General features: G+C 33.5%; 1 protein-coding gene and 2 long non-coding RNA genes across 3 annotated transcripts in view; 2 read left to right on the top strand and 1 right to left on the bottom strand.

Moving 5' to 3' along the window:
* LOC127712994 (notchless protein homolog 1-like) overlaps positions 1-21627 on the top strand; it is a 51236-nt gene extending 29609 nt beyond the window's left edge. The window contains exons 9-13 of the mRNA XM_052219575.1: positions 929-975; positions 2548-2750; positions 7263-7422; positions 9013-9083; positions 21557-21627. Coding sequence (XP_052075535.1) covers positions 929-975; positions 2548-2750; positions 7263-7422; positions 9013-9083; positions 21557-21569 — 494 coding nt within the window. The 3' untranslated portion in view covers positions 21570-21627. The remainder of the gene's footprint in view (positions 1-928; positions 976-2547; positions 2751-7262; positions 7423-9012; positions 9084-21556) is intronic.
* On the bottom strand, positions 10356-11849 carry LOC127712997 (uncharacterized). Its single transcript, XR_007987359.1, has 2 exons — positions 11781-11849; positions 10356-11115 (listed from the first exon to the last, which is right to left on the bottom strand). It is a non-coding gene; the product is annotated as an uncharacterized LOC127712997 (long non-coding RNA).
* LOC127712996 (uncharacterized) lies at positions 14433-18344 on the top strand. Its single transcript, XR_007987358.1, has 2 exons — positions 14433-14924; positions 15086-18344. It is a non-coding gene; the product is annotated as an uncharacterized LOC127712996 (long non-coding RNA).
* Positions 21628-21896: the final 269 nt, after the last annotated feature.

Here is a 21896-nt window from a genome sequence, read left to right as displayed (position 1 = left end):
GACGACTAATGATGACAAATTAGTAAGAGGAGGCCCTTCAGAGGTCAATCATCATCAAACCCAGCCATGCAGGAATTTTTATAATGATTTCTTTGAAAAACATTTTAATTACATGTATTTTTACAAAGATATTGTTAAACCTTGTATCTTTGGGCAGTAAAGATGACGTAGTGTAATATCTAGTCCCTGCTGTGGGCCTCAGGTAAATTTCTTATAATGTATGATTGACATGTCCATTTCTGATGTACATTACAAGTTTTTGTAGTCATAAAATCATGCTGACAAATTTCCTGTAATTTATAACCCTCCCCCTTTTTATTGTATAAGTTTTTATAAGTAATTACAATTTAAAATTGAAATCATAATTTATCCTTCCTTATTGTTGAAGTAAAATAAAGAAATAAAATTATATATCAACAACAATTATTTTTTAAATCAAACTGTAAAAATTTAATTTAATTGTGATATAAGAAAAAAAGGATTCAACAGATAATATTTACCTGGATTTTTTTCAATGGTTACTTCCAGCATCCCATCACATGAATTTCTGACATCGTGACTGAAATAGCTGAGTTCAGGAAATAAACAATTCAAGCAGTTATCATATAAGTAGGTGTTTATTACGTTCGTGCATTAGAGTACAATTTTATTTCAATTTTAAAGTTTTCTTCACATACTAGTTTTTTTTTTCTATGTGAACTTACTGAAGTACAAAATATTTGATTTAATTGCAAATTTGTAACACTTATTTATAACGTAAACGTGGTATTATTGTCAAATTTTACATTTGGTTGTGCTTATATAGACAAGAGGGACAGAATAATCTTTTACAGACCTTTGTATTACCAGTATATCTAATGGATCAGTGATTACATGCAATGATCTAATAAAAAAAAATAGTTTAACTTTGTTTTTTTTATAATTTCAGGAGAAGAATTACAGAAAAAAGCTCTGGAAAGATACAACACAGTTAAGGTAATGCACACTAAAGATAAAACAAAGTGTAATAATTCACACTCAAGATAAAACACAGTACAAGGTAAGTCACACTCAAGATACAGTACAGTAAAAGAAATTCACAAAACAAATATATATCACAAGTTAGTTAATTCATATTGTAGCTCACACTAAAGATATCATACATGGTAATTCATACTCAAGATATCACACAGATTAATTCACACTAAAGATATTACTGCATAATTCATACTTAAGATATCACACATGGCATTTTACACTCATGATATCAAACAGGTTAATTCACACTAAAGATATCACACATGGTAATTCATACTAAATTTGTACCACAGTTTAGTCATTTCCTCTGAGAACATACCATTGAGGTAAATTACACTGAAGATATTACATATTTAATAGGGCATTTTCAATACAGGTACACCTTTGAAGGTATAAAAAGTTTAATCAATAGATTTCAAGTAAATTAAAATTCAAAAGTATGATAAAAATTATAACAAAAAAATTCTGTATGAGGAGAAGCAAAAGAGTGAAAAGTTGCTGTCACACTAATGTAAAAATAAGAAATGAAATTGTTAATTAAAAATCTAAAGTTTCTCAATATAGATAAGCCAATCAAAATCCTTGGATCAAGAGCATTGTTATCAAACAAAGATTTGATCTTGTTTGGAATTTTGAAATGGTATTCCACTGTCTGTCCATATGTCAGAATTGTAAAAATTGTGATCATAGTTGTAGTGCATAATCATTTGCAAAAAGGTTTTACAGTCTAAGAAGAAAAGCGTGGCTGATTGATAGAACTGAGGGCAGGGGACTCTTTAACAACTTGTTTGTTTTTATAAATTTTGATGCTGTTTTTATTGTGTTTGTTTGATATGTATGTATATATGTTTATTGTGTTAATACATGTTGGTCACAAACTGTAAAGTTTATAAGACAATAAAATATTTGATTTGATTTGATAAATTCAATGATCGGGATATCACATGCCTTTAGCAAAGTTCTCAAATTATAGAGACAGCAAGGTTGACCACAGAGGTCTGAATGATGTTTCAAGGCATGCAAGGACTGTTTACTTCATCAGAAGTCCTTCATATCTCAGCACACTAACAAGTCTGTCAGTACCTCATTCTTTGTATGATCAGATAATGAGCAACTCAAGACGTTCAAGCAAGCATGTACATTTGCTTTTAGACAATTTCAGCTATATAAACTGAAGGTAATGATGTGAGGAAAAAATCTTCAAAAACATGCATCAAAGGGAGATAACCCAAATAAATAATTAAATCTGAAGCTTTTTAGTCTCTTTCCATCTTTAGCCTGATGTTTGACTGGATACTGTGTAAGAAGATAAGGGCCTAAAACTATCAGCATAATAAAATCATTTGTACTTTCATGTGTCTATATATATCTTGTGTCTGAGAGCAACAAGGCTTATAAGGACTAAGTTCTAACTCCCAGTAAAAGAAATATTATTAATTATTACAAATAGTTTTTCAAATAAGACAAAACTCTCTTAGTTGATTTTGGGTTATCTTTCTTCTTATTCAAATAATTCATTTCTTTATTTAGGGATTACAACCAGAAAGACTGGTTTCAGGTTCAGATGATTTTACTTTGTATTTATGGAACCCAGAAGAAGAAAAGAAACCAATTTGTCGTATGACGGGACACCAGCAGTTAATTAATGATGTAAAGTTTTCCCCAGACACCAGATTAATAGCTAGTGCTTCCTTTGACAAATCAGTGAAATTATGGGATGGCAAAACAGGACAGTAAGTTGATAATGAACTGAATAGATTTCAGTTACAATATTGAAGGTGATATTTCAAATTATTTATCAAATATTTAATGTTTGTAAATTGAAGTTCTTTGTAAACATTTCATTTGAGCTGGTATTTTAAAAGGTTTCCTTGATATCTTAAAATCTGATAGGTTTTACTGATGTTAAAGAAAGTACAGTGACCTGTAATTAAGTCTCCCAAACGAAGTTTGGGAAGACTTATTGTTTTTGCTCAGTTCTTATTATTATTATTATTCTTCTTCTTCTTCTTCTTCTTCTTCTTCTTCTTCCGCCGCTTTTAAATTTGAACTTGTCCGCACCTGTTCTCCAAAACCGCTTGTCAGATTAACTTAGGGTTTCACAATATGTTAGACTAACATGTCTAGTGGTGCAATCAGGGTTTTGTTTGTGCAATGGGGTTTATAAAGGGGTACTTTGAGGGGCAAAAAGAAAAGAGGGTTTTACTATAGAACCCTATGGGATTTTATTTTTTAAAATTTTCAAATGATTATAAATTGAAAACCATTTGTGATAGACACAATCTTTTTAATTGAAAATGTTCAAAATGATAAAGCCCATTAAATGAAATACAGGGTTAGTCCCTAGGGGTCACCCCCACCCCCTGCCATTTAAGAAAGTTCTAATACCTTGTAAGTGGTCAAGATCCCCACCCCTAAACCATATATATTCTGGTTTGTCATGCTAAGATGGTTTGAATGATATATAGGGTTAGTCCCCAGGGGTCATCCCGACCCCCTGCCATTTGAAAAAGTTCTAATATCTTGTAAATGGTCAAGATCCCCACCCCTAAACCATATATATTCTGGTTTGTCATGATAATGCACATCAAATGTAATACAGGATTAGTCCCCAGGGGTCACCCCCACCCCCTGCCATTTAAGAAAGTTCTAATATCTTCTAAGTGGTCAAGATCCCCACCCCTAAACCATATATATTCTGGTTTGTCATGCTAAGATGGTTTGAATGATATACAGGGTTAGTCCCCAGGGGTCATCCCGACCCCCTGCCATTTGAGAAAGTTCTAATATCTTGTAAATGGTCGAGATCCCCAGTCTTAACCATATATATTCTGGTTTGTCATGATAAAGCACATCAAATGTAATACAGGATTAGTCCCCAGGGGTCACCCCCACCCCCTGCCATTTAAGAAAGTTCTAATATCTTGTAAGTGGTCAAGATCCCCACCCCTAAACCATATATATTCTGGTTTGTCATGCAAAGATGGTTTGAATGATATACAGGGTTAGTCCCCAGGGGTCATCCCGACCCCCTGCCATTTGAGAAAGTTCTAATATCTTGTAAATGGTCGAGATCCCCACCCCTAAACCATATATATTCTGGTTTGTCATGATAAAGCACATCAAATGTAATACAGGGTTAGTCCCCAGGGGTCACCCCCCACCCCCTGCCATTTAAGAAAGTTCTAATATCTTCTAAGTGGTCAAGATCCCCACCCCTAAACCATATATATTCTGGTTTGTCATGCTAAGATGGTTTGAATGATATACAGGGTTAGTCCCCAGGGGTCATCCCTACCCCTGCCATTTGAGAAAGTTCTAATATCTTGTAAATGGTCGAGATCTTCACCCCTAAACCATATATATTCTGGTTTGTCATGATAAAGCACATCAAATGAAATACAGGGTTAGTCCCCAGGGGTCACCCCCACCCCCTGCCATTTAAGAAAGTTCTAATATCTTGTAAGTGGTCAAGATCCCCACCCCTAAACCATATATATTCTGGTTTGTCATGCTAAGATGGTTTGAATGATATACAGGGTTAGTCCCCAGGGGTCATTCCGACCCCCTGCCATTTGAGAAAGTTCTAATATCTTGTAAATGGTCGAGATCCCCACCCCTAAACCATATATATTCTGGTTTGTCATGATAAAGCACATCAAATGAAATACAGGGTTAGTCCCCAGGGGTCACCCCCACCCCCTGCCATTTAAGAAAGTTCTAATATCTTCTAAGTGGTCAAGATCCTCACCCCTAAACCATATATATTCTGGTTTGTCATGCGAAGATGGTTTGAATGTTATACAGGGTTAGTCCCCAGGGGTCATCCCGACCCCCTGCCATTTGAGAAAGTTCTAATATCTTGTAAATGGTTGAGATCCCCACCCCTAAACCATATATATACCTATTTGTCATGTCTCGAACATATGAATGACGTATAGGGCCAGTCCCCAGGGGTTCCTCCCCACCCCCAATGTTCTAGTATCTTGTAAATGGTCGAGATCCCCACCCCTAAACCATATATATTCTGGTTTGTCATGCCAAGATGATTTGAATGATATACAAGGTTAGTCCCCAGGCATCACTACTGCATATAACTTTACTGGACCAAACCAATTTTCACTGGACGTTGCCCAATGTCAGGCGACCCTGGGAATTACGAATTATGGGAGCTTCGTTTGGGAGACTTCGTAACAGCATCCTGTTACAATCATTTCTTGTTACTTTTATCTTTATCATTTGAACTCTGGTTGATAGTTGTCTCATTGGTAATCATACCAAATCTCCTTATTTTATAAAGATATGCCATCAACAGCCAATTTTCCTAAGATCTCAAATGAGATTGTCCAAAATTGTAGTAGACAGTCGACCTTTATGTAGTAGTAGTAGATCACTTAATACATTGCACATATCTTATATTTTAGGTTTTAAAGTTTACCAGGTGGCTTGGTCAGCTGACAATAGACTGTTGTGTAGTGGTAATTCATTGGTACACATGTTTTATTTTAGATTATAGCTACACTGAGAGGTCACTGAGACTTTGAGATGAATAACAGCAATAAAAGTGCTGTAGCTCTGTTCCTTTGCTTTTAGTGTGTTTTTATACGACCGCAAAAAAATTTTGAGGTCGTATATTGGTATGACGTCGTCGTCGTCCGAAGACACATTGGTTTTCGCACAATAACTTTAGTTTAAGTGAATGGATCTCTATGAAATTTTACCATAAGGTTCAATACCACAAAAAGATGTTGGGATTGATTTTGGGGGTTATGGTACCAACAGTTAAGGAATTAGGGGCCAAAAAGGGGCCAAAAATAAGCATTTTCTAGTTTCCAGACAAAAACTGTGGAACGGTGTATGGATCTCTCTGAAATTATACTACAAGTTTCCATACCACAAAGGGATGGTTAGGATTTGCTTTGGGGGGTTATGGCTCAAACCGTTTAGGAATAAGGGGCAAAAAAGGGGGAAAAACAAGGGTGTCCTGGTTAATGGACAAATACTTTAGTACAAAACATAATTTAAAGCAGTGTAAGGGAGGTAATTCTTTCCTAATCTCAATTCAATTTTCCAATGGAGTTTGAAACCATAATTACCCATTTAAATTTACCATAGTGCTAACTTAATCTATTTTATAATAGAATTTAAAATATGGTGTCAAATCTTTCATATGGATTTATTTGTAAAAAAAAAAAGATGCAACATTTTACTGGTCTTCCTATTTATGCATTTTTTTTAAACATAATTTAAAAGCAGTGTAAGGAAGGTAATCAAAACGTTGTATTTGGATTACCTCCCTTACACTGCTTTTAAATTATGTATAAAGTAATGGTTAATGAACAATTAAGACAATTTAAAAGCAGTGTGAGGGAGGTAATCCAAATACAACGTTTTGATTACCTTCCTTACACTGCTTTTAAATTATGTTTAAAAAAAATGCATAAATAGGAAGACCAGTAAAATGTTGCATCTTTTTTTTTTTACAAATAAATCCATATGAAAGATTTGACACCATATTTTAAATTCTATTATAAAATAGATTAAGTTAGCACTATGGTAAATTTAAATGGGTAATTATGGTTTCAAACTCCATTGGAAAATTGAATTGAGATTAGGAAAGAATTTTTTTGGGGGAAAAAGGGGGGGGGAAAGAAATTGTGGGGGGGGGGGGTCAATTTTTTCTCATTTTAGATTTCAGAAATTAAAAAGAAAAATTCTTCAAATATTATTTTTTTTGCAAAAAAAAAAAGTGTGTGTGTGGGGTGGGTAGGGGGTTAATTGGCAACAGCATAGTGTATTGCACAAAAGCAAAAAAAAAGGGGGGGTAAATTTTTTATTTTTTTTTGTGGGGGGAGGGGGGGGTCAATTCGCAGCAGCAAAGTGTATTGCACAAAAGCAAATAATTGAATATAAATTCAAATCATATAACCAATTCTAAGTTCTTTGACTACAGTTATTCTGTGTCAGAAACCTTTTATGTGTCAAATATTTAATTACAATCCAAATTCAGACCTGTATCAAGCTTGAATATTGCGTCCATTTTTGCCCCAACTGTTCAGGGTTGGACCTCTGCTGTCGTATCCAGCTGCGCTCGGCGAAGCAATTTATTTGCTGTTCATGTACTGATTTTGTGTCATGGATGGATACCCCATATCCAAAAATGTTTTTATAGTGTATACCAGGTTGCTTGGTCAGCTGAAACTTGTTGTGTTGTGGTAGTTCATTGTACACATGTTATATTTTAGGTTTATAGCTACACTGAGAGGTCATGTGAATAGAGTTTACCAGGTGGCTTGGTCAGCTGACAGTAGACTGATTTGTAGCGGTAGTTCTGATTCAACATTAAAAGTTTTTGATGTAACAAAGAAGAAAATATTGTTAGATTTACCAGGACATGCTGATGAGGTATGTGTTTAATTAATCAGAATAAAGAAAAGGAGATTTTAAAGGGTTTCCAATGAAACAACTATCAATTGGAGTCCAAATGATGTTGATGTAATCAAATATAGGTCACTTGACTACCTTCAACAATGAGAAAATCCATTGTCAGCTATTAAAGACCCCAAATGACAAAATGTGAAACATTAATTCAAACAAGAAAACTAACAGCCTGATTAACACCAAAAGCTGATATGATAGACAGCAACCTATTTGTATGAAATTTGCAATTTTAAGTAATTAAATCATTTTAATTTTAAACTATAAACTTAAGTAAACTTTTTATACGCCTGTCAATTTTTGACGGGACGTATTATGGTATACAAATGTCCGGTGTCCGTCCGTCCGTCCGTCCGTCTGTCTGTCCGGCGTAAACATGTCGCACCGTAACTTGAGAATGACTTATCCAAATTTCATGAAACTTAACATAGTTGTTTCTTATGATAGTCAAACGATCTGTATACTTTTTGGTGAAAATAAGATTAAAACTTTTTGAGTTACGGAACTTAGTAACTAAAACAAGTGTGTGTTTTTTTTCACATGTCACGCCGTATCTCAAAAATAATTTATGATTATTGCCAAAAAATTTAACACACTTCTTAGTTATATTAATCTTGAGATCTGTATACTTTTTGGTGATGATTGAAAATTTTATTTTAGAGATATTGAGTATTTTGTTAAAAAAGGGGGAGGGGTTTTTCACATGTCACGCCATATCTCAAAAACAGTTTATGATTATTGCTTAAAACTTTACACACTTCTTAGCTATATTAACCTTAAGATCTGTATACTTTTTGATGATGATTCAAAATTTTATTTTTGAGTTATTGAGTATTTTGTAAAAAAAGGGGGATGGGTTTTTCACATGTCGCGCCGTATCTCAAAAACGATTTATGATTATTGCTTAAAATTTTACACACTTCTTAGTTATATTAATCTTAAGATCTGTATACTTTTTGGTTTTGATTTAAAATTTTATTTTTGAGATATTGATTTTTTTTTTTTAAAAGGGGGGTTTTCACATGTCGCGCTGTATCTCAAAAACGATTTATGATTATTGCTTAAAATTTTACACACTTCTTAGTTATATTAATCTAAAGATCTGTATTCTTTTTGGTTTTGATTCAAAATTTTATTTTAGAGATATTGAGTTTTTTGTAAAAAAAAAAGGGGGGTTTTCGCATGTCACGCTGTATGTCAGAAACTATTTATGCTTATTGCATAAAAATTCACACACAAGACGACGGGCGTATCATGCACTCATGGCGCAGCTGTTTATTACCAAAGCAAGTACTAAATTTCTTGTGTTCATGCTGCAATCAAGTGATACTTGTTACTTCTGAATTGAATTAGACAGAGAGAAAAAATGACACCAATCTTTTAAATAAAAAAAAAAGAAAAAATATTTTTTTTCTAAATTTACAAAAAAGCAAGAAAAATGTCAGGACCATTGGATAACTATGTTGATTTTAAAGAGAACTATGTGTACTCCCCAGAGTAAGAACTAAAGCCATATCAATGTTTTGACATTACTATTACATTTATCTATTTTTAAAGGTCTATGCAGTTGACTGGAGTCCGGATGGACAAAGAGTGGCAAGTGGGGGTAAAGATAAAGTCCTTAAAATGTAAGTTGATGAAAGTGTTATTTTTATAAAGGTTTCCAACATAGTCAACTCTTTTCAAGATTCACCTGATTCTGAGTGATTTAAATTTTGATTTGCGGTATTGCCACTTGTCTATTGTTCAAGTCCACAATAAGTATAACAAGAAACAATGTCCAATGATTTGGCAGACGAACAAACATTTATGGAAAGTACCACAATGATTCTTTTTTGTCTGTATGAAAGAGTTTGACTATCAGACAAGCTCAAAAGTGAAATAGGCGTAGTCCTTATGCAAAAACAATAGAAATTATATATTTTCTTTTATTTTTATACGCCCGTTTACGGGACGTATTATGGTATACCGTTGTCCGTCTGTCCGTCCGTCCGTCTGTCCGTCTGTCCGTCCGTCTGTCCGTCGTCAACATGTCGGACATTAACTCAAAATTGCTTAAACCAATTTGCATAAAACTTTGGTGAATTGTTTATATCTATTGACGTGAGCTCCCTTTCGTTTTTTATAAAATTTAGATTTTACGTTTCCGAGTTATGGGGTTTTATTCATTAAAAAAAGGGGGATTTTCCAGTTTTCGGACAATAAGTCAAGAATGCTTTCACCAACTTGCAAGAAGTTGTGGTGAATTGTTTATATCTATTGACATGAGCTCCCTTTTGATTTTTATAAATTTTAGATTTTACGTTTCCCAGTTACGGGGTTTTATTCATAAAAAAAGGGGGGACTTTCCAGTTATCAGACAAAAACTCACAAATGCTTTCAGCAATTCTTATGAAACTTTGGTGAATTGTTTGTATGTATTGATGTAAGCTCCCTTTAGAATTTTATAAATTTTACATTTTACATTTCTGAGTTATGGGGTTTTATTCATTAAAAAGGGGTGATTTTCCAGTTTTCTGACAATAACTCAAAAATGCTGTCACCAATTCTCATGAAACTTTGGTGAATTGTTTATATCTATTGATGTAAGCTCCCTTTTTATTTTCATAAATTTCTAATATGACATTGAGAATTAATTATACTTTATTTGTTTATAGTCTGACAACAGATTTACTAAGTATTGCACAACAGCAAGAAATCTTTAATTGAACATAAATTCAATTCATATAACCAATTTCAAGTTCTTTGAATACATTTATTCAGACACCTATAATATGTCAAATATTTAATTACAATCCAAATTCAGACCTGAATCAAGCTTGAATATTGTGTCCATTTTTGCCCCAACTGTTCAGGGTTGGACCTCTGCGGGCGTATCTAGCTGCGCTCAGCGAAGCAGTTTATTGAAATATGCTTAAAGCAATATTTGTCCTTTTTAATTACTGACGGAACGCACAGCATCTATATTTATACTGTATGGTTGTTGTTGTTGGTCGAACAAGTTGAAAGCCATTGAGGAATTATCCAATATGACAGCTGGGTCTGTGTCTATCCAGATATACCATGTTTCCTTTACCATCAGCATTTGCAGGGGTTGTAGTTTCATAGCATGTCATTCGTCTGGTAGTAATGAGGACTACAGCAAGAAAACGTATATCTGTAGAGGTCACCATGGTGATTCCTGTTCAGATGGAAATGTTTAAGAAATCCGTTATATGGACATGACACATGGTGACGATCTAAGTAAATATTAAGTCCTTTTCCATCACTGTTATATGGTGTATTAAAAGTAGAAGTTTGACATCTGTATAATTTTGGAAGATTGCAACAGTTCAGGTTATATCAAACACGATTGTGACCACTGTTTCTAACTAATTGAAATGATCTCATAGCAGACAATCCACAGTTTGGACTTTGACGATCAAGATAAATAGTATGACCCTTTCCGTCATAAGTGAACCATGTTTCAGTGTTGTGGCAGTGTCCATAGTAACTTCGTCGAACCCGACTTGCATCTGATACTTTGCCATGGATGTCAGATTCTTCTTTCTCTTCTTCATTTATATAATGCTTCTGTTTCAATGTGTTCTTGGCCAGGACGCTATTGATAAAGACTGCTGAAACTATCAGCATGATTCTTACAACAGACATCATAGTAATCTGGAAAATAGTAAATAATAAATAAAGTAATTAAACTATAAATTCAAAAATTGATGCCAAAAATGTCAATGGGATGTTATGCCCTGTTTACACAAGTATTTGGGCTTTATGTTTTGTGGTCTGTGCATCTGTCTATTTGTCTGTTTTGGTTTAATGTAATTATCATGGTTATCACATATTTAATATTTGACATCTTAATTTGATTTAGAATGATAAAACATCATATATACAGATATGTAATAGAAAGATGAAATTTACTGATTCATTGACATTTGACCTTGAGGAATTTTCAACCCGTTGATATATTTGACATTTAAAAACGGGACCCAATCAAGCCGTACTTCTGTTTATACCTTTATATAGGAAGAGACAAATGTGGATTTTGCCGTATTATGGAATATACTGTCTTTCATTGCAGAAGAATCTACAGGAAATATTCGAAAATATTGAAGTAGTACTACATAGATTCTACATTTTATTCTGTCAAAAACGAAAATAAAACAAATGTTTTTCACACCTAAATGCAAAAGAATGGTCTCTTATTTTGAGAATTTCTTATTACTTTAAGTAATCTATTCAATTAACTGAAGCAAATAAATATAATTATTAAAATTATTATTATTATTATTATTATTATTATTATTATTATTATTATATTATCTTACCTTATTATGCCTTTAAACATAAACAATTGTTCTGTACCAAAAACAACCTTGTTGTATCTTAAAATTAGCATCATTAAATTGTAATATAGAACTTGATGCAGATGTTCACACTTCCTAATAAATTAAATAAACATACACAAACATGCATGTTATTGATGATATCAAATTTTTAATTCCTGGAAATTTTGAAATTGATTTATTTATGATAAAAAAAATTGGCACGAGAGTGATGTAAATTTGTATTATACTATTGAGTTGTTTCCACTATGTTTAACAAGTTCCTAAAAGGTCAAGGTCAGTAGCAGTGCCTTTTTACTGGGTTGATATTGATTGCTGAGATCTAAAGTCTATTTGTATTGTTTTTATTGTTTTTATGCCCTAAGAAAAATTAAATATTCTGAATGCACATCTGGTAAAACAAAAAAACTTGGGTATCTTGTAGTTAAGGAGTTAGGGTATTGTACTTGAAGAGTTGTCACTGTCAATTAAAGTTCTTGACTAATAACATGAGTAATGTAGAGGCTGAGTAATTGTAAAATGGTCTTTGTATTTTTAAACACTACTCTAATATTAGGGTCACTCCTGTCTCTGATTTTGTGAGTCAAGCTAGATGATTTAGGGAGCTACCATTTGATTTTTATGGGGGGGTTAGGATGAAATTTGAAAAAAAGGCAGGACAGGAGTTTTAAGTAAAAAAAATAGGCAGGATGAGCAACTTCGCAAAAAAAAAATTAAGGATGACAATTTATGTAAAAAAAGTCAGGATAAACTAATAAAAAAAAGAGGCAGGAACAAATAGAGTGGAAAATAAAAATGCAGGACACAGATTACAACTAAAAAAAATGCAGGACAAAGGTTTTCATCCTACACCCCCCCCCCCCCCCCCCCCATAAAATCAAATGGTAGCTCCCTTAGAGCTTGGTATTTGTCTATAATTGAAGATTGTATTTTGCCTTCTAGAAGTCTTTTGGTTATTTTCTGTCACTAGGTTGCTGTCTCATTGAGGTATCCATTACATCTACAATTATATTATAATGTTATTTAGCATTGTATCACATTATTATTTTTTATATCAATTTAATTAGTAATACAATAAAAATGAAGTAAATATATTTTTCAATCACTAAAAAGTGATTTGAATATTCAGTTGCTTGTGATAATGTATAAAATACAGTAATTTTGGTCAGAACTTTTATTTGAATAATTTTATTTAGAGACTTTGAACCTGCTAAAAATTGAGGTAAAAGTTCTAAACATTTACAGTAAAATCATCTAAACATTTACAGTAAAATCATCTAAACATTTACAGAAAAAAAAGAACCCTTTGATTAATGTTTTTTTTTTTGTATGCGATGTATGTGAATAAAATAATCCTGTGGATCAGATTTCTTATATGTAAATTTGGATTATTTCCCTTTATTTGCTAATTTCAAATTAATTTTATGACTTTAGTTTGAGTAAGTGATGAAAGACTGGAGAATTAATCACAGCACTTAAATATAAAGATCTGTATTTAATGTTGTCTTGACTAGTTCTGTTTGTAGTAGTGTATCACTTTGATCTTCAGGATATTTACTTTTTGTAAAAAAAAATTTAGTTGATGAAAGCTGATAATGACATATGACTTTTACGATTTTCTTTACAAATGTTTATACTTAAGACGTAAATTGATGTATAATTATGAGAAATGATGACTGTTTTGATCATTTTTATGCCTTTTTGGTCTTTTTATTGGAGAGTTTCTCTTTTGGTCATCAGACAAAGTGACAACTTTGTTCCGCAAATATGTTTATGTGACGATAATTGGCCAGGCACGCTACATTGATCTGAGATAAACAAGTGTTTCATGTATAAATACAAAGGTTCCATTAAAGTTCTTGATGGCTCTGTACTGGCTTGTGATGAATAAGATATATATCATTTCTATCTACCCATGCATGTCTAGTTATATTGATAAGACCCAATGATCAAATATTCAATGCCTAATTTTCGGGAACAAGATAATATTTTCCCAATATTAATTTGGTTTACGTCAGTTCAGTTGAATTACAAATTAAGTTAGAAATTTGAATCATTATGATAACAACTAGTCCTTGTTTGATGGAAGTCTGTGGTTTAACAATAGAAAATTAGGGTGTGTGTGGGGGGGGGGGGGGGGGGAGAGATATGTATCTGAAAATTTGTATTCCTTTTTTTGACTCTGTCAGGTCTGCTAGATTGTTGGAAAATTAAATATTTCCAAATAAATCAAGCTTATTTGTAAGAGTGATGAATGTCGGATGTCAGACAGAAGAAAATAACTGCAACCAAAATATTTTCAGAAACTATTGATCAGAATGGCTGTATATTTGTTCAGCAGTTTGACAGTGATTGCTTTTTATGTTATAATCCATATTAATTTGTGTATCTGTTCTATACTTCCTGAAAAATTTTGTCGTGTAGTTGTCTACTCTGCAACAGTATTGTCCCAGCTTTGTATAATCCATGACAATGTGTGTCCCTAGGTGAGACCATGATTATATGTGTGCCTTAATTTTATAATCCATGACAATGTGTGTCCCTAGGTTACACCATGATTATATGTGCGCCCTGATTTTATAATCAGTGACAATTTGTGTCCCTTATTATAGACCTAGATAATAAGTGCCCTAATTTTTATACGACCGCAAAAAAATTTTTGTGGTCGTATATTGGTATGACGTTGGCGTCGTCGTCGTCGTCGTCCGGCGTCGTCGTCTTCCGGCGTCGTCGTCCGAATACACATTAGTTTTCGCACTCTAACTTTAGTTTAAGTGAATGGATCTCAATGAAATTTTACCATAAGGTTCAATACCACAAAAGGAAGGTGGGGATTGATTTTGGGGGTTATGGTACTAACAGTTAAGGAATAAGGGGCCAAAAGGGGCCAAAAATAAGCATTTTTGTAACTTCCAGACATAACTTGTGTGTAAGTGTATGGATCTCTCTGACATTGTACCACAAGGTTCCATATCACAAAGGGAATGCTGGGATTGATTTTGGGGGTAATTGCCTCCAAATTTTAGGAATTAGGGGCCAAAAAGGGGCAAAAAACAAGCATTTTTCTAGTTTCATGACAATAACTTGTTTGTAATTGTATGGATCTTTATGAAATTGTACTACAAGGTTCCATATCACAAAGGGAATACTGGGATTGATTTTTGGGGTAATTTCCTCCAAATTTTAGGAATTAGGGGCCAAAATGGGGCAAAAAACAAGCATTTTTCTAGTTTCATGACAATAACTTGTGTTCAAGTGTATGGATCTTTATGAAATTGTACTGCAAGGTTCCATATCACAAAGGGAAAGCTGGAATTGAGTTTGGGGGTAATTGCCCTAAACGTTAAGGAATTTGGGGCCAAAAAGGGGCCAAAAAACAAGCATTTTTATACGACCGCAAAAATTGAAAATTTTTTGGTCGTATATTGGTATGACGTTGGCGTCGTCGTCGGCGTCGTCCGGCGTCGTCCGAAGACACATTGGTTTTCGCACTCTAACTTTAGTTTAAGTGAATGGATCTCCATGAAATTTTACCATAAGGTTCAATACCACGAAAGGAAGGTTGGGATTGATTTTGGGGGTTATGGTTCCAACAGTTAAGGAATTAGGGGCCAAAAAGGGGCCAAACATAAGCATTTTTGTAACTTCCAGACATAACTTGTGTGTAAGTGTATGGATCTCTCTGACATTGTACCACAAGGTTCCATATCACAAAGGGAAGGCTGTAATTGATTTTGGGGGTAATTGCCTCAAAATTTTAGGAATTAGGGGCCAAAAAAGGGGCAAAAAACAAGCATTTTTCTAGTTTCATGACAATAACTTGTGTGTAAGTGTTTGGATATTTCTGAAATTGTACTACAAGGTTCCATCTCACAAAGGGAAAGCTGGAATTGAGTTTTGGGGTAATTGCCCTAAACTTTTAGGAATTGGGGGCCAAAAAGGGGCCAAAAATAAGCATTTTTCTAGTTTCCAGACAATAACTTGTGTTCAAGTGTATGGATCTCTCTGAAATTGTACTGCAAGGTACCATACCACAAAGGGAAGGCTAGGATTGAGTTTGGGGGTGATGAATCATAAGGGGGTTCAAAAAATTTGGGGGGGGGATTTTTTTTTTTCTTTTTTTTTCTTTTTTTCCTTTTTTTTTTTCTTTTAAAATTTTCCATTTTAAGTTGGTTATTTCTGATTTATATTTAAAAGCAAATAATAATGATATGGTAGGAGATACACACCAAACAGGATGTGTAAATTATTATATAATAAGTATTGTGCAATAGCAAGAAATTTTCAATTCCACAGTATTGCACAATAGCAAGAAATCTTCAATTGCACAGTATTGCGCAATAGCAAGAAATTTTCAATTGCACAGTATTGCGCAATAGCAAGAAATATCCAATAGCACAATATTGCGCAATAGCAAGAAATTGTCAATTGTACAGTATTGCGCAATAGCAAGAAATATTCAATTGCACAGTATTGTGCAAAAGAAGATACTTCATATAAATTGCTTATTTCTTGATCAATTTCAATGGGGTTTTATTCTTGAATTCTTGGGGTTCTTTAATATGCTGAATCTAACCGTGTATTAAGTTTTTGGATTTTGGGCCCCGTTTTTAAATTGGTCCACATTGAGGTCCAAAGGGTCCAAAATTTAACTTTGTTTGATTTCATCAAAAATTGAATTATTGGGGTTCTTTGATATGCCGAATCTAACCGTGTATTTAGATTCTTAATTTTTGGTTCCGTTTTCAAATTGGTCTACATTAAGGTCCAAAGGGTCCAAAATTAAACTTAGTTTGATTTTAACAAAAATTGAATTTTTAGGGTTCTTTGATATGCTGAATCTAAACATGTATTTAGATTTTTGATTATGGGCCCAGTTTTCACGTTGGTCCAAATCGGGGTCCAAATTAAACTTTGTTTGATTTCAACAAAAATTGAATATATGGGGTTCTTTGATATGCTGAATCTAACCATGTATTTAGATTTTTGATTTTTGGGCCCCGTTATCAACTTTGTCCACATTGAGGTCAAAAGGGTCTAAAATAAAACTTTGTTTGATTTCATCAAAAATTGAATTATTGGGGTTCTTTGATATGCCGAATCTAACCGTGTATTTAGATTCTTAATTTTTGGTTCCGTTTTCAAATTGGTCTACATTAAGGTCCAAAGGGTCCAAAATTAAAATTAGTTTGATTTTAACAAAAATTGAATTTTTAGGGTTCTTTGATATGCAGAATCTAAACATGTATTTAGATTTTTGATTATGGGCCCAGTTTTCAAGTTGGTCCAAATCGGGGTCCAAAATTAAACTTTGTTTGATTTCAACAAAAATTGAATATATGGGGTTCTTTGATATGCTGAATCTAACCTTGTATTTAGATTTTTGATTTTTGGGCCCCGTTATCAACTTTGTCCACATTGAGGTCAAAAGGGTCTAAAAAAAAACTTTGTTTGATTTCATCAAAAATTTAATTCTTGGGGTTCTTTGATATGCTGAATCTAACCATGTATTTAGATTTTGGATATTGGACCATAATAGGTGAATGTCCAATTTGAAATTTTTAAGTTCTTAGACCACATTCATTCTGTGTCAGAAACCTATGCTGTGTCAAATATTTAATCACAATCCAAATTCAGAGCTGTATCAAGCTTGAATGTTGTGTCCATACTTGCCCCAACTGTTCAGGGTTCGACCTCTGCGGTCGTATCAAGCTGCGCCCTGCGGAGCATTTTATTCTAGTTTCCAGACAATAACTTGTGTTCAAGTGTATGAATCTCTCTGAAATTGTACTGCAAGGTACCATACCACAAAGGGAAAGCTGGGATTGAGTTTGGGGGTGATGAATCATAAGGGGGTTCAAAAAATTGGGGGGGGGATTTTTTTTTTCCTTTTTTTTCTTTAACATTTTCCATTTTAAATTGGTTATTTCTGATTTATATATAAAAGCAAATAATAATGATATGGTTTAAATAGGCATACATGTGAACCTCCCGACGGGAGTACAATAATCCCGTTTTCAGGGGTCTCCTCCCGACCTCCCGTTGAAGAGGAAAAATTCCCGTGTATGAAATTTTTCATGAATGAAAAATTTCTGCCCAACATATCATCTCAGGCATCTGGTGTAACTGACATTACCTGAAGTTATATTTTACCTGTAAATCAATTAACATGCATAATTATATGGCTTCACTTGTCAGCTTGGGTGTCAAACATACTGGTAATCAACGATTTTTACCTCAGGCTAACTGCCGTTGTGTAACAAAAACTGTGTATTTATTGGGTTACTTCCCTTGATTTATCCTGTTTTAAGTTACTTTCCTTTTAATAATGAAAATTTTTAAAAGAATATAAATAAAATAAATTGAACAAATAATCATAAAAGGATGGTTATTAAATGATTTTAAATGTCTTAGGACAAATAAAAAAATAATAATATGAAAATTATTTGAGGATTCTATACTTCCTTTCAAGGCTTAAATTGAAATTTATATAATAACTATGACCCTAAATTTACAGATAGAATGATTTTCTGAGTTTGCAAATAAAAACTATTTGCAAGAGAAAAAAAAAAAAAAAAACATATTTGCAGATAGCTAAACAAATGTTCTGGTTGCAATGATTGTTTTATAGAATATGAAGTAAAAAATTTAAAGAACATACTGGAAAAAAACAATGTTAGATTGAACATGTAGAATATAAAGATGGAGAAACTTTATAAGTACAAGGGTACTATAAACATAATAAATTGGATGGAAAGTTGAAGAAAACACACTTTAAAAGACCATTTTTACAGCACACGGTTACATTTACAACAAAATTAATGTCGATTAAAAACCTCCTGATCTGAGTCCTAATCTCCTGACCAAAATTTCCCAATCTCCTGATCTGAGTTTCAAAGTCCATCACATGTATGAATAGGTAAATTGAAAATTTTTAAGTTCTTAGACCACTTTCATTCTGTGTCAGAAACCTATGCTGTGTCAAATATTTAATTACAATCCAAATTCAGTGCTGTATCAAGCTTGAATGTTGTGTCCATACTTGCCCCAACTGTTCAGGGTTCGACCTCTGCGGTCGTATCAAGCTGCGCCCCAGCGGAGCATTTTATATAATCTATTACAATTTGTCAGACCTCTTTGTAATGAAGTCCTATAACCAATGACAATTTGTGTCACCATGTTAGACCAATCTTTAATAAACAATAATCTATGACAATTTGTGTTCCCATGTTAGACCTCTATGTGATGAGGTCCTGTAATCCATGACAAATGGTGTCCCCATGTTAGACCTATTTGTAATAAAGTCCTATAGTCCATGACAATTTGTATCCCAATGTTAGACCTCTTTGTGATGAAGTCCTGTAATCCATGACAATTGGTTCCCCCATGTTAGACCTGTTTGTAATAAAGTCCTATAATCCATGACAATTTGTGTCCCAATGTTAGACTTCTTTGTGATGAAGTCCTATAATCCATGACAATTGGTGTCCCCAATAATCGGTACCAATGTTAGACCTCTTTGTGATGAAATCCTATAATCCATGACAATTGGTGCCACCGTATTAAACCTCTTTGTAATAAAGTCCTATAATCCATGACAATTAGTGTCCCTATGTTAGACCTCTTTGTAATGAAGTCCTATAATCCATGACAATTGGTGTCTATATGTTAGACCTCTTTGTAATAAAGTCCTATAATCCATGACAATTAGTGTCCCTATGTTAGACCTCTTTATAATAAAGTCCTATAATCCATGACATTTGGTGTCTATATGTTAGACCTCTTTGTAATAAAGTCCTATAATCCATGACAATTGGTGTCCCTATGTTAGACCTCTTTGTAATAAAGTCCTATAATCCATGACAATTGGTGTCCCTATGTTAGACCTCTTAGTAATAAAAGTCCTATAATCCATTACAATTGGTGTCCCTATGTTAGACCTCTTTGTAATAAAGTCCTATAATCCATGACAATTGGTGTCCCTATGTTAGACCTCTTTGTAATAAAGTCCTATAATCCATGACAATTGATGTCCCTATGTTAGACCTCTTTGTAATAAAAGTCCTATAATCCATGACCATTGGTGTCCCTATGTTAGACCTCTTTGTAATAAAGTCCTATAATCCATGACAATTTGTGTCCCCATGTTAGACCTCTTTGTGATGATGTCCTTTGAAATGCAGTGCTATAATCCATGACAATTGGTGACCCAATTTCAGCTTCCCAATTGTGAACTTTCCATTACTATGTAGCATCATTCCAGCAGCGCCTGCTTACAGAGTTTATATCTCCCAGATTGATACGATATTCCAGGGCTTGTATTTCCTATCATGATTTCCTTTATAGAGGATTGCTGGTCACAAGGAAGCTATTAAACCAAGAGTTCCAAGTGGTGAAGTTGAAATCATCCCTTTGTAAATTTTACGGACGCCATCACGAGTTGGTTGACTGTTATTGAATATATGTTTCACAGATGATAGCGGATATGTTCCAAAGGTCGTAACTACAATCCTGTCCCCTTTTCCCCGAATGTGACCTACTGGTTTAGACTTATTACTGGGTTTGTACTAACATGAGCAACACAACTGGAGCAGGATCTGCTTACCCTTCCGGAGCACCTGAGATCACCCCCAGTTTTTGGTGGGGTTCATGTTGCTCAGTCTTAAGTTTTTTGTCTGCTGATCTTTTTTTGTTTTTAGCCATGACATTGTCAGTTTATTTTCGACTTATGAGTTTGAATGTCCCTTTGGTATCTTTCGCCTCTCTTTTAGACCCTTTGTGATTATGTCCTTTGAAAAGAAGTGCTATAATGACCATTGGTGTCCCCATGTTAGACCTCTTTGTGATGATGTCCTTTGAAATGAAGTGCTATAATCCATGACAATTGGTGTCTCAGTGTTAGACCTCTTTGTACAAATGTTGTAATAAAGTCTTATAATCCATGACAATTGGTGTCCCCTTATCAGACCTCTTTGTAATAAAGTCCTGAATAATTAACTGAGGTAAGAGGAAGATGTTTTTGACAATTTGTCATTATTCATTCCTAATGGTTTGTTTATATTATATATAAGGGATACAGATGTCTTCTGTAATGTTTATATTGTCATCTTATGTTTTGATAAGGTGTAAATATTTCTAGTGAAGATTCCTTTGCATATAACATGTATAATTATGCTTTTGAATAAGGTTCAGAAATATTTGGCTAAGAGATGGACCAAAGTTTAATTTTGATAAAAGACTGATCTTGTTGTCAGTTTTTATAAGGCACAGAAACATCAGGCTGAACATATGTTGATCTAGCTAAGTGTCTGGAGGTATCATCAGTTTGATAAAGAGGTCCAGAAATATTGTAGCTTAATTATGAATCTGAGCATTTATTATCATCCTATAGCTTAATGTCTGAATCTCACCTAGCTGAATCAAGTTGTAGTAGTCAGATTTAAGTGTACTGTTTCAGGGCGCTGTGTCAACAATTTCTTAAATTTGTGATTAGATAAATTTTCAGGAGAACTTCTAATGGTACGTAAATGATATTTGGTATGCAGTTTTTTTAGTGTTAATGGCCCATCTCATTTCCATAGAGATTATTTGACCTGTAGGATTTAGAATTAATGTCATGACAGTAAAATCCAGGGCTGTATTTGGAAATCTTCAGGAGTGTTTGATAAAATAATAGAAGTATAATGTCATCATTTGAACAGAAACAATCACATTGATAAATAATTATTTTGGTTTAAATGTTTTTTTGTTATTTCCAGATGGAGAAGATAGAGACAAAGACAAACAGAGACTTATAGTGCAATCTTTACACATAAAATATTTTATTATATATTCCTGCATTTGTTGTATGGCCTCCTGTATAGCCGACCATGCAAGGGCTGTATAGCCAGTCAAGGTCGTTAAAAACTTCCATATTTGTTGTATGGCCTCCTGTGTAGACAGAGGATAAACCTGATGAAAGTATATGCCTAATGGTACAGTTAGAAAGAGATGGTGTGGCCTCTTTCATAAGTTGATTTCATTCATTATCAAATTTTGTATGGGTTGATCTTGGTACAATAAACAGGCTGATTTCTAAATTCTTTCCAGTGAAAATAT

Source organism: Mytilus californianus, unplaced genomic scaffold (genome assembly GCF_021869535.1).
Source record: "Mytilus californianus isolate M0D057914Y unplaced genomic scaffold, xbMytCali1.0.p SCAF_8, whole genome shotgun sequence".
In the NCBI taxonomy this organism is placed as follows: Eukaryota; Metazoa; Mollusca; class Bivalvia; order Mytilida; family Mytilidae; genus Mytilus; species Mytilus californianus.
This window is presented reverse-complemented; position numbering and strand designations above follow the sequence as displayed.